This window comes from Xenopus tropicalis, chromosome 10 (genome assembly GCF_000004195.4).
Source record: "Xenopus tropicalis strain Nigerian chromosome 10, UCB_Xtro_10.0, whole genome shotgun sequence".
In the NCBI taxonomy this organism is placed as follows: Eukaryota; Metazoa; Chordata; class Amphibia; order Anura; family Pipidae; genus Xenopus; species Xenopus tropicalis.
The window spans coordinates 15,509,459-15,535,875 of record NC_030686.2 but is presented as its reverse complement, the minus strand read 5'-3'; the positions used below and the strand labels follow the sequence as shown (position 1 = coordinate 15,535,875).

The following is a 26,417-nucleotide window of genomic DNA, read 5'->3' as shown; positions in this document are numbered from 1 at the left end:
TTGAAATCACCGAAAACGTAGAATAGACGTATATTAATACATTTTCTTGCAAAATGTTGTATTTAGGGGCCTTTGTGTTGCCAGTGATAATCACACAAGGCCTGGCTAAAAATAAGGGTTTAGAATAAGGGCTTTTGAGTGACGGTAACTAACCTAAAACTATTGTAATTAATAACTGTACATGTTATATATTAGATCCAGTACTGGTGTGCCGGAACTTTCTTTGTAGTGGCACCGCTATGTCTTTTTCACCTCCCTCCTAAAAAGGAATGGTAATCTTGCCTGTTATGGAAAGCTTATGCGCTTAATCTGTCAGCCAATTAGGGGAAAGCCTTTGGGATTTCATCCTGTGATGGGGACTGTGAGCTGAGTGCCTCATTATAACCTCTGATTTACCTTTTTAAGTAATATGATTGAATCTAAATGGAAACACTATCCATTTGTTCAGTCTGTCATTCAGATAAAAGGCTTTTTATTTTGTTGAGTGTCCCTTTAAATACTTCCTACCCCTGTTATCGTCACTAGTCCATTACATTGCTTGTGTCCTTGAATTCATGGGATCTGATTAAACATACACACAAGGCAAAAATTCCTTGTCAGAGAACATAGTGCAGAATATGGGCACATCTGCATTCGGCTTCTGGCTGCATGTGTCTGATAAAAGTACCATGCAGTATTCATGGGTCAGTACCACTGCTATAGCTATGCATTGTTTATTAATTATGGGAACTTGAATTTAAATCTCAGTATGTGAGTCCGTAATGCTCACTAAAATGTTTACTGCCATGCTGTACTAGGGGGTCCAGGTTATTACCATGAAAGTCTCACAGAGGGGCAATTCTGAGAGTTTTGCTGACCTCCCAGCTTGCACTTCGAGGCCCATGTGCCATTGTCTCCTTAGGCTCATAGCACATTTAGAGATTTTGTGCCTTTTTTTCTATTACATTTTCTGTGCCCCAATATTGATGTCAGTGATACCTGCACTGAATTACATATATGAAAATTAAACAATTCCTTAAAAGAGATCTAAAGGTTAACAAAAAAGCAGGGTAAAAATTTTACACATTTATATTTTGGGGTTCTGTACCAGCCCAAGGTAACCACAGCTCTTTAGCAGGGAAGATCTGTGCCTTTAAAGATGCCCCCTGTTTCCAGCGCACAATCTGTATTGCTGTCAATTACCTGAGCTATGGGACCAACACACAATATACTGTATATATAAATTATAAATGTCACAATACAAGGATGATTAGTAATTGATTCAGAATCTTATTACATTGCCCCATAGCATCATTATCTATAACAGGCAAACCTCATTTTCTGTTTGATAATCTGTTTACCTTACTCAGCTGCCAACACTGAGCATGTGCAGTGCCAATGACACAATGGGGAGCTCCTGTGACATCTTTGACTGTCTGACTCATTACTGTTATAAGGCTGCTGAATTTTTATGCTGGTATTATAAGTTCAGCACATAAAATATGTCATTTCTAGCCAGATTGTTTTTGGGTTAAGCTCTTCTTTAAAGGGAAAGGGAAAATGTAAATCTGTGGGGGGAGGTGACAAATATTATTTGTGACTTTAAACCTTGGGCCAATGCTTCTCTGCCCTGGAAAACGCACTGACCCAGGGTAGAATAGCTTTGGAAGCACTATACCCTTGGCCACTGTGTTTTTTAGGGCAGAGGAGCACTGGCCACAGTTTAAGGTTAACACAATCACAAACAAATTGACACCCTAAGTGATCATAAAACTTTGCCAGCATTGATATTATTGTTTAGTGAAAAACATGCAGCTTGAAAATTGTAGGATATATTGATCCTGGCCCCTGAAGTACTTTTTTAAAACATAGGAAATAACATCCCTGTGTCAGCATAATGGCAATGTCACTGGATGGACCTGGATGTGCAGTATATTGTATTTTCCATTTGGGCAGGAAACTTCATGGCTGCACACAGGGTAACTGTTTTTTTTAACATGGTTGAAAAGCCTGGATGAAAAAGGCACATTAATATACAGGGGGTTAATTTATATAACAAACAAGGAGAACAAATTGTGAAAAATAATCCCTCTGATGCCATTTCCTGGCAGGGAGTGTGCGTATAATTACTATCATTGTCTTGTTGCGGTATAATTAACAGAATGTACTTTTTTCTCCCTACAGTCCATGCAAGCAGCGAGGTGCCCCACAGATGAGCTTTCCATTACCAACTGTGCCGTGGTCAATGAGAAAGATTTCCAGTCTGGCCAGTAAGTATAGCTGGAACAGGATCGTGTGTACTGTATTCAGGAGCTGGGGCTACTCTTTGTCGTCCATCTAGGAACCTGTTGTACAAACTGCATCTTAAAGTGGTGGTTCATCTTCAAGTTAACTTTTATGTTATAGAATGGCCCGTTATTAGCAACTTTTCAATTGGCTTTATTTTTTAATGTTTTTGAATTATTTGCTTTCCTCTTCTGACTCTTTTCAGCTTTCAAAAGGGGCTCACTGACACTGGCAACCAAAAAACTTGCTTCTTGTGGCTACAATTATATTGTTAGTGTTACTTTTTTTTATTACTTATCTTTCTATTCAAACCACTTGTTTCTCATTTGAACCACTACCTGGTTGCTAGGGTAATTTGGACCCAAGCATCTAGTGTAGAGCGGGTAATGAAAAAATCAACTCAAACCCGACTCTAACCTGCAAAGTGATGTTATTATTGGACCCGCAGCCAACCCATACACACCTTTGCTCACTCCCTGTGCTATTTCTGCACGCGCTTCTGGTTTCAAGACAGGAGCAGAAGAGAAGTGTACTTACCCAGTCTGACCTGCCCCCAACCCTAACACTCAGTGGTCGTCCCAAAGTTTAACCCAACCTGTCCAGCTTGAGGGTAAACCCATGGGTTTTAGGGCAACCTGCACATCACTGCTAGCAACCATATAAATAAATAAAAATGCCAAACTGGAGAGTTGCTAAATAATTTGAAAACCACAAATAATAATATACTAAAAGCTCATTTAAAGGTGAACAACCCCTTTAAGGAAGTATGCATTTCCTCTTTGAAGTTCACTGTGCATGCATTGTGATCTTGGAAGAGAGTTGTATTAATAAAGGTGTGTATTTTATGACCGACCAATACTGAAATATACGCCATTATCTTTAGACCTGGCATAACTCATTGAAACTAATAGGACACATTGAGGCTGCAAAGTTGTAAAAAATGGTGTAAAAACCGTCACCATTGTGTGATGGGTACAAGGGTTTTTCTTGGGCAAGTGCCTACTTTTTGGTCAGAATTTTATGTATGGCATCCTTAGCAACAAATACCCTTAAAGCACCATAAAGCTAATGTCACATGCATATTAGCTGTTTTTCTTTTTTCTGCACTTTTCTGAATAAACCAATCGGAAGCAGGTGAAATCCGTCAGTGACTCCCAGTGTGTTGAATGTAGCTGAATAGGTTAGGTTGAGAAGCTCGCAATAAAAGCTATTCAATCAAGTACAGTTATTGGATGGTTTGATAATAAAGATGGCTTCCCTTTAGTGATTATAATAAGAGTAGGAGGCAATGTTACTTCTAACTGCAAAATCAGAAATGATTGTTCTCTTTCTAAAAGAGCAAAAATAGCTCCAATGCTAAATATCAGAAGAAAACCGTACAGTCACTGGGGGTGACAATTTGTTAGGCTCTCTCCAGTGACTCAAACTGCTGGGCTATTTTGGGTTATGGGATTTACTGTTGGGGAACAATGTTGGGAACAATGACCCACACACTGACTGGGTAATAATACAGTGTTTGGGCAATAATAGAAGCAGTGATACAGAATTGGGCCACTGTGGGCTAGTTGATGCTGTTTTAGCGGCACTGTGTAATATATTGCGGAGGTACTGATGCTCTGTTAGGCCACTGGTAGACTATGGAGTAGATGATGGTTATTAGTTCTGGTCAACTGTGAGCTAAAAGTTGTTTACTTTGGAGACCTATGTAAATATATTCTCTCCATCTGATTAGAAGACAGCTAATTACCAGTGCAGGTCTGCAGTATTGGAAGAAATAAACTTCTTGAATTTAGTACACTGTATGATTGAAATAATCATTTTAGGGGTTAGTTCTCCTTTGCTATACCTTGTTCTGTTCTGGGAGATTCTTTGTTGCTATTATTGGTCTAGATCACGCACCAAACACTTAGTTGATGCGAGAAAAGAACTGTTGACAAAGTGAGAGGCTAATGCATAATTCCTGCGCTCACACCCTGTAGCTGCTCATTAGTTGCTAATGCACCCATTATAACATCTCATCTCTGCCAGCATTTTGTATCACAGAGGGGGCTCACCGAAAACCCTCACTTACCTCACTGCGAATGGGATCCCAGCTTAAGAGCTGAATGTGACTGCTTCTGTAACACTGAGAAATTCTGGAGGATTTCTTCACAGTGAATTGCCAAACTGCATTATGTTACATAGGAACTATATTTGTGCTTCTCACACAAGAAGCATGGGCTCTCATTAACTAAACAAAGGCCAAGTTCATAAAGCTGGGTTCAAAGTGCCCTGTTTTCTGAAATTTGGATTCAAGAGCAATATTAAACAAGTCCCCTGGTTTTAGGTGGCCCAGTTGAACACAGTTGTAATAAACTATGACAAATATTTTCTCTTGTCTGCAGGCATGTGAATGTGAGGACTTCCCCAAACCATCGCTATATATTCACTGTCAAGACCCATCACACAATATTGCCAGGAAGCATTGCTTTCAGTCTCCCACAGGTAAGTGTCCTTGTCCAATGTCCAACCCCTCTTAAGCAGACTTTCCATCATTGCTCCTGCAGTTACACAGGCCATACACAGGGTTGGTCTGGGCTGGCATGACACTGGGGGGAAAAAAACCCAGTGTGCCCTAGTGACCCAGACCTGATTGATTTCCACCTGTCCTTCCCTGATCGCAGGTAAAAGTAAATATAAGGGGAAAGGGTCTGGCAGTGGGTAAGCGGGCGGGTGGTGGAGGCTCCAGAAGAGGGTTGGGGGGCTCCCGTGGTAGCAACCCGGGTGGGCCTTGCACACCCCAGTTTAAAATTGGCCATACAACAGCACCTTTACTCTATACTCTTATAATTTAGATGCAGTTACTGGGTGTGTGGATCTTTTAGAAAGTCTGCTCTGGCCTGATAATTCTGGCCAGGTGATCCCAGGTCAGTAGCTATGGACCCCTACTATGATGTAGGAATCAAATTATCTGTTGTATGTCCTGAATGCTGAGCTTTCCAGTCTTTTGGTTAGAGCTGAGCAAGTGGAACTTTAAAGTGATCTGTGCAACCTTTCCTTCTATGCCAAATTACATGTAGTCTGCTCATTCAGCAGATAGTACTTCTAATAGTAAGTGGGACGTAAATACATAGACTATAAGTGATCTGTGAATGCTTTCTGGCAAGCTTTCATATGAACCTGCTCTAAAAAAAGACACACAGATTTGTTCTCCACATTTTACAAGACCAAAAAGTCCATTTAACTTCCTCCTTCCTGCTCTCTCCTAGCCAGGGTTCCTATGTGGTGTTAAGATGAAGCACATGTATGTGTATGGTTTGACAGTGGGACATTTTGCAGTATTGCATTTTGTGATCACCCTTTTTCCTGTTTACAGAGGAAATGGGCTGGACTCTCCATTGGACAAGATGTGGAAGGTAAAGTTAAAATTTACAATCCTGCTACATAATCTTATGTTTTGGCTTAGCCTAAATGGGTTATCCTAAATCCTAAATGTTATCCTCTGTTACAAAGGAAAACTATACCCTTACAAAGAATACTTTCAACAGACTAGTTTATAACATATTAAGTGGCCTATTATCTGTGATGTCTGTGGGCTGTGCTCCATTCATTGCCTAATGTTACCTAGCATGTATGTGTGCCCTTGGTTTGTTTGTGTACTTAAAATGGCAATTTATAGTAATCTAGTTAGGATTGCCCAATGGCACATAGTACTAAAAAGTATATTGTTATGAAAATAGTTAATTTGTATGAAGCAGGGTTTTCATATAAGCTGTTTTATTAGAGACCTACATTGTTAAGGGCGTATAGTTTCCCTTTAATTTTGCTTTATATATCAAATCAGATTTTACATATTTGGAAGAGCTATAATTAATGTGATTAGTACAGGGGAATACTTCTACTGGCATTGTTTCATGGTAAATCTTTACAGGCTATAAGCAAACTTACTGTATGGAGCTGTTCCTGCTGAATTGTGCTTAGTACAGGGAATACCTATGCTGCCATAGTTTTATGTATGTATGTTTAACTTTATTTATAAAGTGCCACAAGTGTATGCAGCGCTGTACAATCTTACAATATACAAAATTACACACAGGGAGGACAAGTGTTATAATAAATACAAAAAATAAATAAGTAAATATACAGGGGGTAATGGTATCTTTCTATATAGGCTATGTGCAAACTTAGGGGGCTGTTTCTGCTGAATTGTGCTTAGTACAGGGGAATACCTATGCTGCCATAGTTTTATGGTATCTCTCTATACAGGTTATGAGCAAACTGAGGGGTCTGTTCCTGCTGAATTGTGCTTAGTACAGGGGAATACCTATGCTGCCATAGTTTTATGTTATTTCTCTGTACAGGTTATGAGCAAACTTAGGGGGCTGTTCCTGCTGAATTGTGCTTACTACGCGGTAATACCTATGCAGTTATAGTTTTATGGTAACTCTCTGTACAGGCTATGAGCAAACTTAGGGAACTGTTTCTGTTGTGCTTAGTGTAGAGGAATATCTATGCTGCCTTATTCTTCTATTTTAGACAACTAACAACAAGACATTAGCATTAAGTTTTATTGGCTCTTTAATTGTACCCCTGAGCCACAACCATACCGCATTATCAGGTTTGAATTGTGCCTCTATAAACAGCAGCCATCCAAAGCAATAATAAAATGCTGAGTAACACCTTCTGCAAAGGGTTCTTTTGTTATATTAAATAAAATCAGTTCTTTTTTTCTGGCACTACTTTCCCTGTATCCCCTTTCTTCACCACACATCTTTAAAGCAAATCACCCCCAAAGCACCTCTTTCCTGTAGTGTTATAGCCATGAACAGCACTGGCAGTAATATGAAGAAAGAGATCATTATATATTCTTACGTGGAATATTCAGATTGACGTACATTAACAGGGTTCTCTCCTGTATCCCCTGCTTTAATCCTGTGCTCTCAGCCATGTAAGGCAGACGCTGTTTCCGATCTGCCCTTAAATAATTGAGGCACTTGGGGGATTAGGAGGCCTCGTTTTGCTATAAATAGTTCCTCAGATTCCCCTGTTCCCCTAGCTGAGCACTGGTATTTTATTAGCCGCAGGAGAGGGAAAAGGGTAATGCGTATTTATGAATAATGATGCTTCTCATAGCATTACCTGCTGCAAAGGCTGGATGAGAGCAGAACATTGCAGCAAACTTTATTAAAGGGGCAATACTTGTAGATAAAAGCTGCCATCTTGGCCCCTTCTTGGCCTTTTCTTTCTGGAAAACCATCCAGATATCTAGCACACAGGTTTGGAAAACCATAATACCTGCTTAATTAATTCCTCCCAATAATGATTTCTAATGAATCCTAAGAGACCCTAGCAGAGTTCAAGTCATTACTAGTGGTCTAAATCGTCAGTCCATGGTTGGAGCCGGGTATAAGTGGCTGTTGTTACATTCCAGCAGGCAGATGGTACCGGTCTTGCCTTGGAATCTGTTGTATGCTGTATGTGAGCTGTATAATAGTGAGTTTAGCCATCTGTTACACTCATGTTTTGTAGGGAAATAACTCATCATTTTCTGTGATTTGCAAAATCATATCTATTGACTGGATTGTGGGTGGGTTGCACGTTTTGGTATGCACACACGAGTTCCTTATATACAACTAGGGTCTGTATAATACAAAGTAGTTGTTTATTTGGTTAGCCCAGATAATTAATGCACTCAGCCAGTGATTTATAGGTTCCTGGGTTCGATTCTACCCAGATTAGTATATACTATACATAGCGAGCATTTAGCCTGCTTGATAAACTCAGGTTACCACTCTCTAAAAACATACTGGGAGGGTTATTGACTTCTGATGATATTAACCCTAGATTGTATGTGCATAGGCCTAGCATAGGCTGTACCCTCCACTATAGCTGTTGTAAATGATGTGACAGTGCTATACCTCCACAACTTCACACAGATTCTTTTTTTTTTTAAAGCTAATATATGTGTTCTTTTCTCATTTCTTCCACCCTTTCTCTCCTGTTTGGCTTTACTACTGTTCTTTAGCATTCAGCCCTTGACAGTGTCCCTCTGTATCTGATTTATGAGGATGATAAAATATTGATGTTTGCTATAGAGGCCTGTGCCTTTAAGCTTCTTCTCACACTGATACAGTGAATCGGCTTCACTACCCAAAGCTTGGTGTCAAACCAGTTATGCACCTCATTTAAATTACAATTTTCTGGTATGGGTATCTAGGTTTGGGTGCCAACCCATAGGTTTAGAATCCCTGAGCTAACTCAGTATAGGTGCCACTGTCCAAGGTCCTGATTCTTACCAAGGAATTGTGCTCTGCTACAAACAGCACTAAAGGCACATTGCTGCAAAATTATATTGGTTTAATTATTCTTTATTTATAGAGTGGTGACAATGGATTACAGAGATTATACATACATTTACATCAGTAACCTTTATTGCACTGCTTTTTTTTTTTTTTGTTCTCTTTTTTACATTAAAATGGAAATATTAATCAGTGTATTAGAAACCTGCACCTTCCTTGCCAACAGAATGAATAGCCTTTTGCACAGCAGAGAATAAGGGAGTATACTTGGCACTGCCATTCCTGTAAAGATCTCCCACGAGGCAGGGGATGGGATTTTAGATGGCATTTTCCATTTGAGAGAGCACTGCCTGTTCATCTCTCTTCATCCTAGCCACGACTAATCATTATATACTATTATAGAATATACTATTTTATAGTATTATAATCTTTCAATGTGTTTAAAACACCAGGCATAAAGTGAATTTGTTACCATAAATCCTGCTAGCCCCGTATCTATTCTGTGAAGTACAAGTATAGGATCTATTATCTGGAATGCTTGGGACCAGGGTTTTCTGGATAAGGGTTATTTCTGTAATTGGGTAAGTCTGCTAAATATCATTTAAACATGAAATAAACCCAGTAGGACTGTTTTACTACCAATATGGATTCAGGCAGCTTAGTTACCATCAAGTACAAGGTGCAGTTTTATTAGTACAGAGAAAAAGGAGATCATTTTTTGGAATTACAGTTTTAAAATAGACTCTATGGGAGACTGCCTTCCTGTAACTCAGAGCTTTCTGGATAATGAGTTTTTGAATAATGCATCAATATAATATATATACACATGTGCACTTCATATACTTCTTGTACATTTTTGTGCATTTCTATATTCTTTTTACTATAAATCTTTTTAACATGTTCTTGTTATGTGCTATATTATATCATCTGCCTGTTTTTCTTAATGAATCCTTTCTGGCTGCTTAGCTTTTTTACTGCTCTTTATTTTGTCACACTCTGTTTATCAACCTGTCTCTACTTTCTTCATACTATTCATTTGTTTCCCAGTGTGCTGCAAAATTTACTTGTTCTTGTACTTCAATTCTCAGCCTCTCAGTAATACTGGCCCCATCTCCTCCCTATTCTTCTCATACTGGCCTTTACAAATCAGCAGGCTTCTGCTCAGTGCGCTATAATTTATTTATTTTATATCTGTGCCAATGCAGCATTCTGCGCTCCTCCCAGCTCAGCTTCGCCTTCCACCTGTATTCACTTGTAACTTTTTTTTAAGAATTTATTTTTCTTTTATTAACATCATAACAAAAGTTCTAGATAACAGGTTGTCGGTCCATTACACGTTACAAACACTCAAGACATAATAAGTAATGTACACATTTCAATCATACATAGAGATTATAGATAAAAACAAAAGCAGTTACAAGTGTACAAAAGGTAGATACTATGGCAATGGATTAAAACAGATCCAGTTTATTTTGTCAAGTTTGTCAGGCACTCCTCTGGTCTCATAGGTTTGTTTTATTACCGGTAAAATTTTATTGACCAGGTTAATCCAGTGGGAGTTAGTAGGTGAACTAGGCCTAAGCCATAGTAATATGATTCTTGGCATAGAAAAACAATAATTTACATAGTATCCGTGATTTATTTCTGGGGTAAAATATCATCCATAACTCCCAATATACTAAACTCAGGAGACATAAATGTAGGGGATTGCAAGGTTATCATTGAAGCATTTCATAATTTCTTTCCAGTATTTTACAATTTGAGGGCAGGATCACATAATGTGGAAGTTGGCTTGAGGGCAATAGCAGCATGGGCAGGCCAAAGATCTATTTGAGTAGATTTTACTTAATCGAATGGTGATGTTGTAAAATTGGTGCAGGATTTAGAATTTTTTCAACAGTTTTTTTAACAGTTTGTCTCTAGTGGAGATTATATATTTATATATATATTATATATGGAATCCAGAATATGTGGCTTCTTCCCACTCGTCCGTAAGAATGAGGGAGAGAAAGGAGCCATTTGCTATGGGCTTTATCAAAAAGAGATAAAGGGTATTTTTTTATTGTCCGGTAGAGGTAGGATACTAATTTCTTAGTTTTCGGGTTCCTTAGTATTGTATCAATAGACTGGAATATGATCTGGTAAGATCGAATTTGGGCTTTAAAATCTTGCTTGAGTTGCATATACTTAGGGGCCCATTTACTTATTCACGAACGGGCCGAATGCGTCCGATTGCGTTTTTTTCGTAATGATCAGTATTTTGCGATTTTTCGGATAATTGTCGCAACTTTTTCGTTGCCATTCCGAATGTTGCGCAAAATCTGGCGATTTTTTCGTAGCGTTAATACTTGCGTGAAAAGTCGCAACTTTTTCGCAGCTTTCGCGCCGAGTACGAAAGATTCAGATTCATTCAAGCTTCAGTGTGGTGACTTTTCTTGGGCCGGGTTGGAGCTGCAGGGTGCCATTGAGTCCTATGGGAGGCTTCCAAAATCATGCTAAGTCTGAAAGTTTCGCCCGCCGCTTACGAGCGCTCAATACGAAAAAGTCGCGACAAGATACGAGCGCATCGTAATGGCTACAAAAAACTCGCGTTTTTTTCGCGCAAATCGTATTGGTAATGAAAAAGTCGCGACAATTTCCACAAAGTCGTAAAGGCGCCGAAAATTCGCAAAAAATACGAAAAAGTCGCAAAATGTTCGTTTTCCAATCGGAATTTTCCCAATTCGGATTCGAATTCGTGTCTTAGTAAATGTGCCCCTTAGGGTTCCATTGTCCAGAATGTCTCCCAATGTTTTAAATAAAGGTTTGGGCCAGTAAATTAAATCTGCAAAATATTGCAAGGGGGGGGAAGAAAATTGCCCCATAAGGGAAAGGGGGACTTTCTACGTTTGTGCAATGGGCAAGGGGACTTTCTACGTTTGTGCAATGGGCAAGAGATTCTAAAGATCCTAGAATTAATACATTCAAAAAGCATATTTGGATCATCTGCCTTCGGAACAAACAAGGAATGCAGGTGGGATAATAAATAATAGTGGCAGAGATTGTGAGGATTAAGGCCACCACGATCTTCCTGATCATAGGATGGAGTAGAGAATTCCATTAACTTTGAGAAAGAGTGACTTTGGGACTGGACCAGGGGAATTACAACATAAATACAGAAACTTCCTTTAAAAAAATCCCAATAGTGTATACTTACAAAAACAATATGACAAATAACTTTGTACAAGTAGTCATTCAGAGTCCAAGCAGAAGTTCCTCCCGAGGAAGCATGTTGTACCATGGACTCTCAATGACTTTTGTATAACGTTATTTATCATATTGTGTTTGTGAGTATACACAATTAGGATTTTTTCCCTATTAAAAAAGACATACTTCACTATCCAGCATTCCTGTTTTTATCCTGAATGTTTTTGGAGACTTCATGTAATTGTTTAACTCATATATCTCCCACGTCTGTGAGTAGGTAATCTACCCAGAGTGTTGCTATTGCACTGCATTGCACTTTCACTCTTTGGTTTTTATATATGGCAATTACAGAGTTTGTTTTTTTAAAGAATATGTGACAGTCCTGCAAGGTGGACTTATTGGGTGAGAGCTGCAAGCATCTTTATTCATGTCAGGATAAAGCACCGAACAGACTTTCTTTTTTCTAAGTGGGACCTCGGTTTATTTTCAAATTTTGGAAAGAGGAGGTTGGATAGCATTAATCTGATTCCCTCTTCCCCACCTTTGATTTTTCCCAGCAGGCAGTTATGGTAGCAGTGCTTTTATTAAGATCCCAGTAATTCTTATATTCTAGGGAGTTAGCTTGTAGTACTGAGGGGTTGGCTCACCAAAGTCTCCACAGCCAATCCTCAGGTTCACATATAGCAAGAAGTGATCGATATATTTTGTTTTATGCATTACGGAGTCACAGGAATATTGGGTAAGATCCAGGATTTTCCATTTCCATATTTCGGTGAGGTTCATTAGTGTTAGTCCTGTTGGCTAAAGGCATGGGAGATTTTGTGATGTAATGAGTTAAAGTTCCCTAGAATATACATGGGAGTGGGTATTCACTTGTAACTTAATGTGCCAAATGATGTACAGCAATATCCCACCTACAGCCCCTTTCTCAAGCACTTTTCCCACCTTCTCTACTTCCTATAAGAATACAGACTTATATTGCTATTTTTGTCCTTATCTCCCAGCACTTCTCATTAACACCTTTCTTCCTTTGAACTTCCCAACTAATATTAACCATGTGTACTTTAAAGAATATGGTCAGGTAGTGTTTCCTGATGCATCAGGACGCATGCAGGGCTGTTTTAATAAATGGGCAAAGGGGGCATTTGCCCAGGGCCCACCAGGAGAGGGGGCCCACTAGCACACCTTTTGTCCGAGATAACTTTTGCCGCCTTTTAATCAACTGAAGGAGCTCTATGGTATGGTTATTTTAATATCTTTGTATTTTTTTCCTGCGGCATTGCCATTTTGTATCTTCCTGCTCCCAGGGCTGTTGGTCCAGGGCGGCACACCTGGTCATCATATCTACTTTCGTAAGCACAGACCATTTCACCGTCTGCTTTACAATATTTAGAACTTCGTGTGCTTTAGAATTATTCGATCACAAATTTCTTTGCCCAAGGCCATTGGTACCTTAAAGTGGCCCTGGGAACATGGCTATCAGACCCAGTTTGGTCAGGTCCACTTTTACAAGGAATACAAATGTAGCTGTCCCGCTTGACATATATACTTGCCACTTTGTTTTTAGGGGGCGACTGTAAAAATAAGGTGCAATACTGTTGTTGGTCTGGTTGCTCAAGATTAGCACAACTGTTCCAACAACTGCAAGAGAACTGCCTGACCAAACCCTACAACGTTTATGAAACCCTGGCCTAAGACCTTTCTATTTTTTTTTATATAAAATACCAATATGTTTTCCTAACATTTCAGTGTGTATTTAAGTTATGTTGGAATAGAATTATCTGAATTGATGTACATGTCTGATGAAGTTGTCTTTAACGGAAGATATTGCTTCTTTTTAGAGGTTCTTAGAGATGTGGTATTTCTTGTAGAAGTTTCTGCATTGACCTATTGTGGTAAAAAGGCCATAATAAAAACATTACTTTCTCTCATACAAGCTTTTCTATGGGAATCTCTTTTATAGGTTGCATTAGAACAGCATTGTAATCTGTGAACTGTGTAATTCCAATATGAAGCTGAAGAACATTGTGTCTCACAGAAGCCACAAGCCCTCGTTGTTATCAGCTTTTATAGCAAAGAGATCATGTAGAGCTATTTTGTCTCCATAAAGAATTTGATTGTGCATGAAAGTACATTGTCCCCATGCAGGCCTTTGCTGAATAGCTCCAAAGGCTCCTAATTATATATTATCTCTCTGTTTCAGTCGGGGTATATACTTTCGACAAGACCAAGCAGTGCATTGGCACCATGACCATAGAGATCGACTTCCTGCAGAAGAAGAGCATTGATTCCAACCCTTATGACACGGACAGAATGGCAGCAGAATTCATTCAGCAGTTCAACAACCAGGCCTTCTCCGTTGGCCAGCAGGTGGGTTATATCCCTGCCATGTTCCGCTCTCCCACCCACCCCTGAGTCTATATCTACATGAATAGTGCTGCTTGGCTCAATCTGTATGCTCCAGCTCTGGATTTTCTTAACATTTCTATACTTGTTGCCTTGTATTGTTCCTGAGGTTGTAAGTTATCCTTGATGCCAATGTTTTTTATAGGGAAGTATAAAGTAGTATGAAGGCCATATTTAATGGAAACCCGAGCCATTCCCTACTTTCTTAATGTTTGCACCAGACATGCTTTCTCTGTGTTTTCTCTTTTTATTATCCCTCTTGTTTCTCTTGTCCATTCTCACTTTTCTCTCCCACAGTTTGTCCTCACCTATTTTAGAAAATAAGTCTGTGTTCCAGTAATCAGTAAATTAGATTTACATTGTAATGATTTATAATAATTTTTTTTTACAAAAGCTCTGGCTTTTTTACAATATTAGAAGCAAAATGATGACTTCAAAATGATGTCAATAAACATCTGAACTCACTGTTTATAGGACATTTTTGCACACTGTATGCATCTCTACTCTCACAAAGTACGCATGTATAATTGTTACCTCCTCCCTTTTTACAGCTGGTGTTTAGTTTCAATGACAAGCTTTTTGGGTTAGTGGTGAAAGACATAGAGGCCATGGATCCAAGCATTTTAAAGGGAGAACAGTCAACAGGAAAGAGGCAGAAGGTAAGGCCATTACATCATATCCACAGACCAAATACAAATGCGATATTTGCACATATTGTAAAGATAAGTGGGTGGAAATGTGAGATTGTAACATTTCAAATTCTCAGCGTTCTCTTCCTCTTATTGCCTTAATATGTGCACACTCATAACTGTACATATATCATTAAAGACTAGGATGGTCAGCTGTCTCTCACACGCATGTGCATGCCTTTGGCTAGCTGTACTGTAAATATGTTAAGCTGAAGTACCCCTTTCAGGTGGCGAATGTAGGGACACTCTAAGCCTGAGTGCCTCGTGCTGTAGGCATTGTTCCTGGGGATTGGTGCCATAGTGCATATTAGGTAGAAAATGATACTGTAGCCAAAAATCTTGATTTATACCTTTGTGCTGTGTTTACAGATTTTTAATTTGTTACTGTTCATGCATTTCTATTTCCTACAGATAGAAGTTGGACTGGTGGTTGGGAACAGCCAGGTGGTGTTTGAGAAGGCTGACAGCTCTTCTCTGAATCTCACAGGTAAGTTCTTTTAGACTGCCGTAGGGAACAGGACACTGCTCACAACTCAAGCAAACCATAGGGTGGTCTTCCATGATGAGTAAATAATTATTGTATTTTTCTGTATGCACTAAATTTGCGGGTCCTGCATCCCACCTTGCTGCAGGCAATCACCCATTGTTTGGGTTGTGCAGGTGTGCAAATCCATTGGTTGCAGGGGGGTTCATTTTTATTCCAGGAGGCTCAGTCATCCACATTGAATCCTACCAGCACAGGTTATCCCCAACCCCCTGCTTTTTATATTACTGTGCTGGGCTCTGGAGAGTCAGAGCTCGGGGTAGGACATTATGATTATTTACTGTAGTTGCTCTATTCCCCTAATATGTTGCTTAGTTTGAAAACCCCCCGAGGTTCCAAATGCTCATATGTAATGTTTCATTGTATCGAATGCAGTTCCTTATTTCATATTTAGCCACAGATCCTTTCTAATATTGTTGGTTCTTCCTTTTCACAGTGATAATGCTACACTTCTGAGTGGGTAATGTCTGTAGCATTTAGTCCCTCCCATTAAACGGGATTTTAAGGGGCAGAGATTAGGACATTAGGAAGGCAATGAAAGTTGCTTCCCCAATGAACATGTAGTTTTAAAATATTTATTTATTTAAACAGGTAGAGCTGCTAGCGTTTTTACAAAAACATCTTTCTGTCCATCTATTTAGGCAAATCAAAGACAAGGCAGGACCGTCAATCTATAATCAACCCAGACTGGAATTTTGAGAAGATGGGCATTGGAGGGCTGGACAAGGAGTTCTCAGATATCTTCAGAAGAGCCTTTGCCTCCCGAGTCTTCCCACCAGAGATTGTGGAGCAAATGGGTATGATGTCCTATATCACTGTGCCAACAGCATTTGGAAGACAGTGGGCACAAACCAACAATAGTAGCAGTGAATCTCATTGTGAAGGGGCATAGTGACCTTACCAGAAAGCTATTCAGCACATGCAGAAGCACTGGATTTCATTTCTCCGTGGGAGACACGGTTCTAGTTGTGCAGCCATTAAAGCCTCCAACTGAATGTCTGAATGCAGACATCCATAGATAAACTTGAAATCACATTCATGTCAAGATGCTTCCTATAGTGCTTTTGTTTCTTTGAGACTAGTGCTTTGCCTGTGTGTCTCTTGGTATGTGCCACCTGTGAGGCAGGTAAAGGTCACCCTCTAACTGTATTAGGCCAGGATGACAGACCTCTTCATATCTTGACACACACAGCTGTCACCAGTGGCAAGTAATCCCCTGTGCGCCAAAAAAAAGCAAATGGAAAAGGCCAAATCCCCATTTCTCCCACCTCTAATCTTCCCAGAGCTTTACAAAGATAGGCAGTAACTGTAAAGGTTGTGTACAAGGCAGGAACAAGTTTAGCTGCCAGCAGAGACACATATAAGGGCTGAGCTGTGCCAAGGTCTGCATCTTTACCATTGTTCTTTCAGACAGTTAATTTACTATGTTCCTATCAGTATCTTGTTTGCGCATGATATGTTTGCGCATGATGCCTAGTAATTTTCCTGAATGCTGGCTGATAGGCCAGTATTGTAGATAAGAGTGTCCTATAATCATATTTTGAAGACTAGTATTAACCCATGAGTCGAAATTAGGCTGCCCTTTGCCTGCAGTGTAGATCAAAGGCTCCCTAAGATACAGAAATATGCAGTGCATTTCATGCTGTCAGTGTATCTCAGAGCATCTTTGGGGGGCTGTGGGTCTTACATCACTATTTCTACTTTGGTAATACCCACCTGAATGTTCCCCATTAAAACGGAAGTCTGAGGCAGCTATTCCTTCCTACAGGCTGCAAGCATGTAAAAGGCATTCTTCTGTTTGGCCCACCTGGTTGTGGCAAGACCCTGATGGCTCGACAGATCGGTAAAATGTTGAATGCCCGGGAACCCAAAGTGGTGAATGGCCCTGAAATTCTGAACAAGTATGTGGGAGAGTCAGAGGCAAACATCCGCAAACTCTTTGCAGACGCAGAGGAGGAACAGAGAAGGGTAAGGTTCCCTATAGGGAATAAGCAGTGAATAGTGTTTTTCTTGCTCCTTTTTATTATTTAGTTCTGTTGCCCTTAGAAATGGAGCATACATGTTGGTAATGTGGGGGAAGGGCTCGCTAGGTGACACCTTCTGAATTGTGTTATTTGTATGTTTTATGGAACCAGTTGTACATTTTTGCCATGATATTATTTTTTTTTCTTGTGCCTCAGCTGGGTGCCAATAGTGGGCTGCACATAATCATCTTTGATGAAATAGATGCCATCTGCAAGCAAAGAGGTAGCATGGCTGGCAGCACTGGGGTGCATGATACTGTGGTCAACCAGCTGCTGTCCAAGATAGATGGTGTGGAGCAGCTCAACAACATTCTAGTGATTGGTAAGATGCTGGGGAAGAGCTTCTATGTACAGGGGAGGCACAGTGCTGCCTTATTGTGTCTGACTTACCTTCTTTCCCTGTTTCTCCTACCCAGGTATGACTAACAGGCCTGATCTGATAGATGAAGCTCTTCTGAGACCTGGAAGATTGGAAGTGAAGATGGAGATTGGTAAGTTAGTCAACCATTAGCCCATGTTTTGCATTAAAAGTATACTTAGTCAGATCTGTGCCTTCCATGTAACAGGCTAACAGACAAATTATAGGCCTATTTAGAAACATGGGGTAGGTCGCATGTTTCAGTACAGGCCCAAATTAGTTTGTGGCAGCTACTCCTCTAAAATTACCTGTGATTTGGGATTTGCTACAGATTGCTGTGCTTGTTCTGGTGGAGTGCTTATATTCTAGATATCCGATAGATGTTCATTTTACATCTGCAGTGCCCAGCAATGATTGCTGTTGCTGAAAGTATTTCCGTTGGTTATTGTGTCTAGAACTTTCATTTTGCCTGACCCTGACAGCTGTTTCAGTGCATTTAGATTCACACACTATTATCTTACTGAGTGAGTCAGCATTCATTGATTTACAGTAATTGTATCTGTTTGGATACATGTAATACTCTGCTATGAAAGCTTGTAATAAGTGTTTTGCAGATATTTATTTAGACATTTTTATGAATTCTGCTCATGTTTCCAGGGCTTCCTGACGAGAAGGGTCGCCTGCAGATATTGCACATCCATACAGCTCGGATGAGGGAGCACAGTCTTCTCTCATCAGATGTGGATGTTGGTGAACTGGCACAAGAAACCAAAAATTTCTCTGGAGCAGAACTGGAGGGGCTGGTGAGGGCAGCCCAGTCAACAGCTATGAATCGGCACATCAAGGTGAGACGCAAGTGCCGCTGGCACCCATACAGCACAACATTGAGCCTTTGAGCCAGCACAGACTAGGTTATGTTATAACCAGCTATGCAATATACAACATTGTATTACGGTGTAAGAAATGCTCAAAAGGTTCCTGCACATGAGATTGTTCATCGCTACACAGCAGAATAATCATCACTTGTTACTTTCCCTAGTAATTAAAACAGTGACAGTTTCTGTCTAACTGTGGCTATTATTAAGAAGATATTAGACCATCACAACAGCCTTACTTTTCCATGCCCATGTTGCATTGTTCTGTATTACCTCTATGAGAATCCAGCATTGGGCATGCTATGTTGTGAGTGTGAGCAACCAAACATGGCCACTATAGACATAACTACAGCATAACTAAAACAGGAATAAACCCCTGTATTTACTTATAGGCACTACAGAATATCCTGTATAACTATTCTAAGCATAAGACTTCCCTTGTACTACAATTCACTAGAAACACTTATCTACCGTGTTGTAGATCATTAAACCCCTTGTTTATGATCTCTGTGCAACAATATCCTATCTGTATTCAAGATGTGACATTTCTTACATCTCCTTGGTACTAATTGCAACCTCTCTTCCTCTCAGGCAACCAACAAAGTGGAGGTTGATATGGAAAAGGCAGAACGCCTGCAAGTGACAAAAGGCGATTTCTTCACTTCTTTAGGGAATGACATAAAACCTGTAAGTGGTCTATAGATTTACTAAGCTACTCCCATATGAGTTTATTGCCTGAAAAGCCAACACTGAATGAAACCCTGCACCGAGCAACTCAACAACAATCTTTAACTCCAGTTATAGTTCCTGAATTTTAAGAATGAACGAACTGAGTACAAACCAAGCTACACTTCTTTCCAATTTTATATGCATTAAATTGAACCTCAACGTATTTTGACTGTCCGTTCATTTGATTTTTTTTTTTAAACTCCTTTTAGGCTTTTGGAACAAACCAAGAGGACTATGCCAGCTACATTATGAATGGCATTATTAAATGGGGCGACCCTGTTACTCGGGTTCTTGATGATGGAGAGCTGTTAGTCCAGCAAACGAAAAACAGTGATCGTACTCCACTTGTTAGCGTTTTACTTGAAGGTGAGAGCTTAGTGGAGCAGAGATGGTTATGACGGCCTATGACAGAAATTAAGGAACTTTTTGGTTCAATTTACTCTTTCAGGACCTACATTTGTTGAGGCTCCTCTTTTAGTGATTCAACCACAGTTTCAGGAATACCTCAGACAGCAAATAAGTGCCAAATCTCAACTTGATTGAAATTCAAGCTAGAATACATTAAGTTAACTTTTAGTATGTTATAGAATGGCCAGTTCTTAGCAGCTTTTCAGTTGGTCATCTTCTTATTTTTTTATTGTTTTTGAATTATTTGTCTTGCTCTTATGACTCTTTCCAGCTTTCAAAAGGGGTTACTGACCCCGGTAGCCAAATTTGATTGCTAATTGAGGCTACAATCTCATTGTTTTTGTTCCTTTTTATTATTTATCTTTCTATTTAGACCCACTCCTATTCATATTCCAGTTTCTCATTCAAACCACTGCCTGGTTGCTAGGGTAATTTGAAGAGCTGCTGAAAATAAACAAAATAATTCAAAACCCACAAATAATGAAAAATGAAGATTAAAGGCAAATTGTACCAGAATAGCACTAGTTAATTTAAAGCTGAATAACCTCTTTAAGAGTACCTAGGAGATCAAAGTGCTATTTCCAAATCTTACCCTCATTCTTACCATAACCTTCTCACAGTTTTCGGTACCAAGGGCCAAAAGAAGATCTTTTGTAAATGCCATGAAATTAAACAGAGTGTGCTGATATGTAAAAAAAACTGCCATTAAATACTGCAATATTTGCATTTATCTATACAGGACCTCCACATAGTGGCAAAACAGCCCTGGCTGCCAAGATCTCAGAGGAATCTAACTTTCCTTTTATTAAGATTTGCTCACCGGAGAAGATGATTGGGTTCTCTGAGACAGCCAAGTGCCAGGCCATAAAGAAGGTGAGAAATAAAAATGTTTTTTTGCTTCACTATTAAAGCTTTTTTTTTTTTTGCCCCATGATTTACATATCAGCTTCTATCTGTCACATTTTAAAACCCCCCCCCCTTTTATTTTGCCTTTTCCCTTTCTATTCTGCTTTTGTAAAGAAGTGCTTTCCTTCCATTGCCAGATCTTTGAAGATGCGTACAAATCACAGCTGAGCTGTGTCGTGGTCGATGACATTGAGAGGCTCCTAGGTAAGGGTGTTCACCTTACCAATTGTTGATTGTTTATTATGTATCATAGGTAGTTAATTTACCTCTTTTCCTGCCAGATTATGTCCCTATTGGTCCTCGCTTCTCCAACCTAGTGCTGCAGGCTCTACTTGTCCTTTTGAAGAAGGCCCCTCCTCAGGTAAAAGAGCTAAAGTTTGGTAACTAATACAAACGCTAATATAATATACTTTTCACCATTGATATCCTTCTTTCTACCACTTTTCTAAAGGGTCGCAAGCTGCTAATTATTGGCACCACCAGCCGGAAGGATGTGCTTCAGGAAATGGAAATGCTTGATGCATTTAGCACAACCATTCGTGTCCCAAATATCGTCACAGGTGAACAACTCATGGAAGCCTTAGAGGTGAGGTCATGACTTGTGTTCTTTCAAGTGGGGAGGTGTGTGCTTAGCTAAATTGCCTTGTTTTTGGCAGACCTGGCCATTTTGAGTACACAGAGGCCCAAATAGCCCCCCTGACATCCCACTCCATAATTACTGTCTATGGCATCTTACTTAAGCCTGTCTGGCATTTCCCGAATCCGCATATTGCCAGTCCAGGCCTGGCTGTTAGACAAAACTAGAGTCAAAATATTAGAAAGGAGACTCAACAGTAGATCCTAAATCTAGAAGTAAAAGTATTATTGCCAGTATAGGGCACTTCAGATTCGAATATTTTTTAACATTATTGCATTTCTATGTATGCAGTGGAATTATTATGAGAGGAATGTGCAATAACACTTCCGATACATTGGTCTGACATCTCCTATAATTCTCCTTAAATATTCACAGAGCCCTGTTAGTGTGGGGTTCTATTTCTAAAACTATAGGATGGCACAGGAGTGGTTTAATCACTGGAGTATGGCATGGAGCAATGATATGGCATAAGGCATAACGGGGTGGGGGGGATTTATTTTTTTGTGTTATGTACAAAACCAAAAGAAAACAGTAATTGGAAAGACGGGCTGTGGAAACAACCTCCATAATGTTGGCTTATAGCCTTGTTCCCTCTACAAAGCACATCCTAGTAACTAATATGCTTGAACCTGAGTATCTTTAACCAGCCACATTGGCACCATCATAACAAACTTTGTTGACTCTTTGTTTCCTGTTTCAACAGCTCCTGGGAGGTTTCAAGGACAACGAAAGATCAGTAATCGCTCAACAAGTTAAAGGCAAAAAAGTGTATATTGGAATCAAAAAACTGCTGATGCTTATTGAGATGTCCATGCAGGTAAGTGGTGAGCCGATGGTTTAGATTTCTGTATAATGCTGATGCGGGTATACTTGCCTCCCTCATTGATGCTTGCAATGACTAAAGATTATTTTTAGCATGCTTAATTTTACCTGCTTTTGCAGATGGATCCAGAATACCGGGTTAGCAAGTTCCTTGCTCTTCTCAAAGAAGAGGCAGCGTAAGTATTTTCACTCACAACTTACAACCAACTTCCAAACCTCTCAACTTATTTTCGCAAGTTCCATTCCCCCAGAATCTTCTTTTATGTATAAAATGATTAGATAATGGTATTTGGGGGTTACATGATACTGCTGAATGACGATGTACATAATGTATCCAGCATTCTTTAACTGTCTGCCTGTTTCTAGCCGTGGAGCCCTGTAATTATTAGTTGTGCTAAGCAGAAACTCTCTTCTGCCTTATCTAGTATAAATAAATCTAAAGCAACTGGACTTGTTAAGTAATCATTGAAGACTTCTCTCTTCTGCCTTCTTTCTTTTAAGAGAGCCCGTCCATCGTGGCTATGACTAACATACTGTCTCTCCCAGATGGAAGTGAACATTGAAGCCGTTACCACATTAAGACGTTAAACATTCCCCAAAGTGCAGCTCTACCAGGGAAGGCTGGATTCTCGAATTGTGCTGCTGGCTCTGTGATTTCTCCGTCACGTGGTGCATGTTCTTAATAAATACCTTCTTGTCCGTCGTCCGAAGCTGTCGCAATACTTCCCTCTCTATCAGCTTCCTGAACTACAAATGCCCAAAGCAGGCTGTGATCCACTGCTGTCTTTCAATAGGTATTCTGTAACTCTGAGATGGTAATTGGTAAGCTTCTCAGATAACCTTTAAAGGGCCGCGATAACTTTATTTTTACCCTATGTATTTTTCTAATAGAAATATTAAAAATGAAACAATTTCCCTTTTTGTTTTGTTTCCCCCTGGCTTCTACGAAGGTGCAGTTTCAGCCTTGTCTAAACTGCCATTGTCACAGGAAATCTTTGTTTGCTGCAAGTGTATTGCTACACTGGAAGCAAATAAAGACGATTGCCTGTACAATGGATTGTACTATTGCCAGAAGTTAGCTGGCGGAGGGAAAAGTTGACCAGCAGGGTGGTAGGATTTTATTGTGGGCTGCAGCAAAAATATAAAAAGATTACTTCTCTGCCCTAGTATATGTATGCCTCCATACTAGGCACAATTCTCCATGGAGATATAAGGGGGTCAGAAATAGACAGCTATATTACCATGCAGTAGTGCATTAGGTTAATGGACGAAAGTTGTTAAATTCAAGGCCCAGACACTATATAAGACACTGTATTATATACTATTGTTGAAAGAGTTACAGATCGCTATGCCCTAGTGCAGGGATCACTAATGATTTGATCACAGGCTTAGGCTTTGCATGCCCTGCTGAAATCTGCCTGGCCACAGTGGGGGGGTATGGACACCGCAATGGTTTGCTCATCAGTATCTTAGATAAGAGCCAATGGGATTTGTGGGGCCCAGCCTTCCCCCAGTATGTGCATAATGTTCGTCGGATCCTTGGCCCTATGACGTTCTCTTGAGGTAATAAGTGCTGTGATTATGTTGCTGCTTTTCTTTGCCTCCCTTACCTTTCATAGCCCATGGCTGCCCACATCCCCCACACCTTTCCACTCCACTGTACATGTATATTTTTATTGTGAATTTTGAGTATTTTGTGGGATATCGCAACTGAAACCAGTTGCAGTAAAGTTATTATTTATCCGACACGCCTCGTCTGAATTTATCTTCATGGATATGATAAATGGGGGGTGCTTGGGGATTTATAGCCCTATGCAAAATATTATAATATTTGCCACTTTTTGGGGTGCAAGCAAAAAGCTAATATTCAGTAGAATTGGGTGTGAGATCTAAAGAGTCCCCTGAATGTGTTGCCCAGGTGGAAATGCCATGCTTAAAAAGCATTTTCTGAATGAATAAGTTAGAAATGCTCCTAAATAACAGGTACAGTAAGGTTGAAGAGAGCTACGGAAGAGTTTTATAGAAGGTTCATGTCCCCTCAAAATATTAGAAGGGTCATTTACACTGGCATCCGACTGTGCAAAGTGCCATATTTTTCACCCACAATGCAAAGTTCCACCCTCCCCCCCCTAAAATTCCAGCGTAAATGTGGCTGTGCATGGAGTTGCACCGTCCCCAGTTGTGCCTGATACATAAAGATGGGCGCAATGGCATGGGCTTGTGCGATTCTTCAAGCTTACAGGGTTAAAACAGCATTAGTGTGTGATTCTTTTGCCACAAGACTACTACTGTGCCTATTAAAGTGGTAGCCATGGAATTCCTGTCACCTACTGGGTGGCAGTTGCTCCAGGGTACCTCCAAGTACCTTTAAAAACAGGCAGCATATGAGTCCATTTGAGTGCTGGAGTGTTCATAAATGGCCCTGAGCAGCGGTATGAGAGTCAGAGATAATAATTCATTCAGCTGTGAATAGTCAGCCTTGTCTGCAAAGGTTAAATATTGCAAAAATTGCACCTGTTAGCCCAGAATATAACAAAACAGCAGTGTTCTCGAAGGCTGTTGTAACTAGACTATCCAGGAGGTGGCAGCAAATTCTAATATATCTTCCTGCAAAACTGATAGATTAGAGACACAGACACTCTATGTGTCATTTTCTATAGCAATAGAGGCATATTGATATCACTGGCCTAAAATTATATGAAAACATATATTAAAAAGGAAATGGCCCTCATTAAAAGTAAACTCTTACCTTTCCTGGAAATGTTTAGTAAACCCATGCACACAGGCTGGAGAATTCCTGTATTACAACAGTTTCACAGCAAGGTGGCATCTGTGAGTCTTTCTACCCGTAAGGTCCTCTGAGGCAATTCATTGAACCCAGCCGTTCATAGAAAGTGCACCTCCCCTAACAAGACATTATGTGTATTCCCTTGCAGTCCCCCCACCTGTGTGGCAGGTAAAGGTCACCCTGTATCTGTATTAGGCCGGGATGACAGACCCCTTCATTCCTCCATACTCAGCTGTCAGTAGCAAGTAATCCGCTGCCTGCCAGCAAATGTAAAAAGGCCAAATCCCCGCATCTCCCTCCTTTCCAAAGCTTTACTGGGAAAGGTACAAAATGCAAAAGATATGTACAAAGCCACTACCAGCACTGACCCATGGAAGCAACAACATGTCAGACAGGAGGACAGCAGAGAGAAAGATAAGGCCAAGGGTTCTTACATTTAGGCTTCATTGACTTATCAACATCCCAAACATTGCCATATTTTATTGCAATAAATACTCTGTGGATCCATAAGTTCTGTGTAACAAGTGCCATATGCATCATGGGAGCTTTGTGACCTTAGTCACAACTTAGGTGATAGGGGCACCAAAACCACTGAAATAGACCCTTTCTATAGATTACCCTGAAGTACAACTTGCTGAAATAGTGCTTGGTCACAAAGCCAGGGCAGGAAGTGCAGTGGGACATAGTTAGGGCAACCACCTTAGGGAATTAGTGCACTGGGAGAGAGTTGTCCCTAGGTGTCTGTGGCCAAAAGCCAGGAAGGGCCACATTGCCATTATGTATAGGGCACACATGCCAAGTGTACACTGGATCGGAAGGAAACGGACAATAGAACATCTGTGAATCTCTTCCTGGGCCCTAAATAGTGCAGTAAAGAAGGCTTAGCACTTAAGGTTTTAAGGTTTTCCTTTGTGCTGCAAGAAGTAGGACCCCATGGGATGATGGGTAAAACATGGTGGCTTTAGGTCAGGTTTCATTAGTTTTATTGACTCACCAGAAGACTTTCCATAACAGTTTTGCTGTTGTTGCTTGTTTACTAAGACTGGAGATAAATATCACCGGTGGTGTTGCCCATAGCAACCAATCTGATCTTTGCTTTTGTTTTCTAACTTGTAGCTGTTAAATCTAATTGCTGATTGGTTGCTGTCTCCAATCTTAATAAATACGCTCAAGGATTAAAGGCATGCTGGGAGCTGTAGCTCTAGCAGTGCCTAAATTCTAAAAGCAACATGACGCCAGGGCCAATGCAAGATGATTCTTCAGCAGGAAATCCTTCCTGCTCCATGTGCTCCTACCAGCTCCCTGTTTTGCTACCATAGAAAGCAGCCCTGGGACCATTATAGTACTTTTTTTAAGTTCAGAAATCTTAACATCATCATATCTGCCTTCCCAGTGTTTTATTATAGTGTAATCTTGTTGGGAAAACTGTACAGTAATAGCTCTGTGTTAAGGCAAGACGCCTAGTAGGGTTCTCATCCTCTTGTATCTGGGGGTTGTAGTGG

At 40.1% G+C, this 26,417-nt stretch overlaps 1 protein-coding gene across 2 annotated transcripts in view; it reads left to right on the top strand.

Annotated features, from left to right (window-relative positions):
* Positions 1-23,873, top strand: part of nsf (N-ethylmaleimide sensitive factor) — a 29,714-nt gene extending 5,841 nt beyond the window's left edge. Inside the window, exons 2-21 of one of the 2 annotated variants that reach the window (XM_012952583.3) lie at positions 2,164-2,249; positions 4,650-4,749; positions 5,621-5,660; positions 13,933-14,099; positions 14,687-14,794; positions 15,236-15,311; positions 16,010-16,165; positions 17,137-17,336; positions 17,549-17,714; positions 17,809-17,883; positions 18,408-18,595; positions 19,217-19,312; positions 19,564-19,720; positions 20,502-20,635; positions 20,806-20,872; positions 20,950-21,029; positions 21,120-21,254; positions 22,009-22,122; positions 22,248-22,303; positions 22,629-23,873. In XM_012952583.3, coding sequence (XP_012808037.1) covers positions 2,164-2,249; positions 4,650-4,749; positions 5,621-5,660; positions 13,933-14,099; positions 14,687-14,794; positions 15,236-15,311; positions 16,010-16,165; positions 17,137-17,336; positions 17,549-17,714; positions 17,809-17,883; positions 18,408-18,595; positions 19,217-19,312; positions 19,564-19,720; positions 20,502-20,635; positions 20,806-20,872; positions 20,950-21,029; positions 21,120-21,254; positions 22,009-22,122; positions 22,248-22,303; positions 22,629-22,656 — 2,229 coding nt within the window. In that variant the 3' untranslated portion in view covers positions 22,657-23,873. 2 annotated transcript variants of the gene reach the window in all.
* The last annotated feature ends 2,544 nt before the right edge of the window (positions 23,874-26,417 follow it).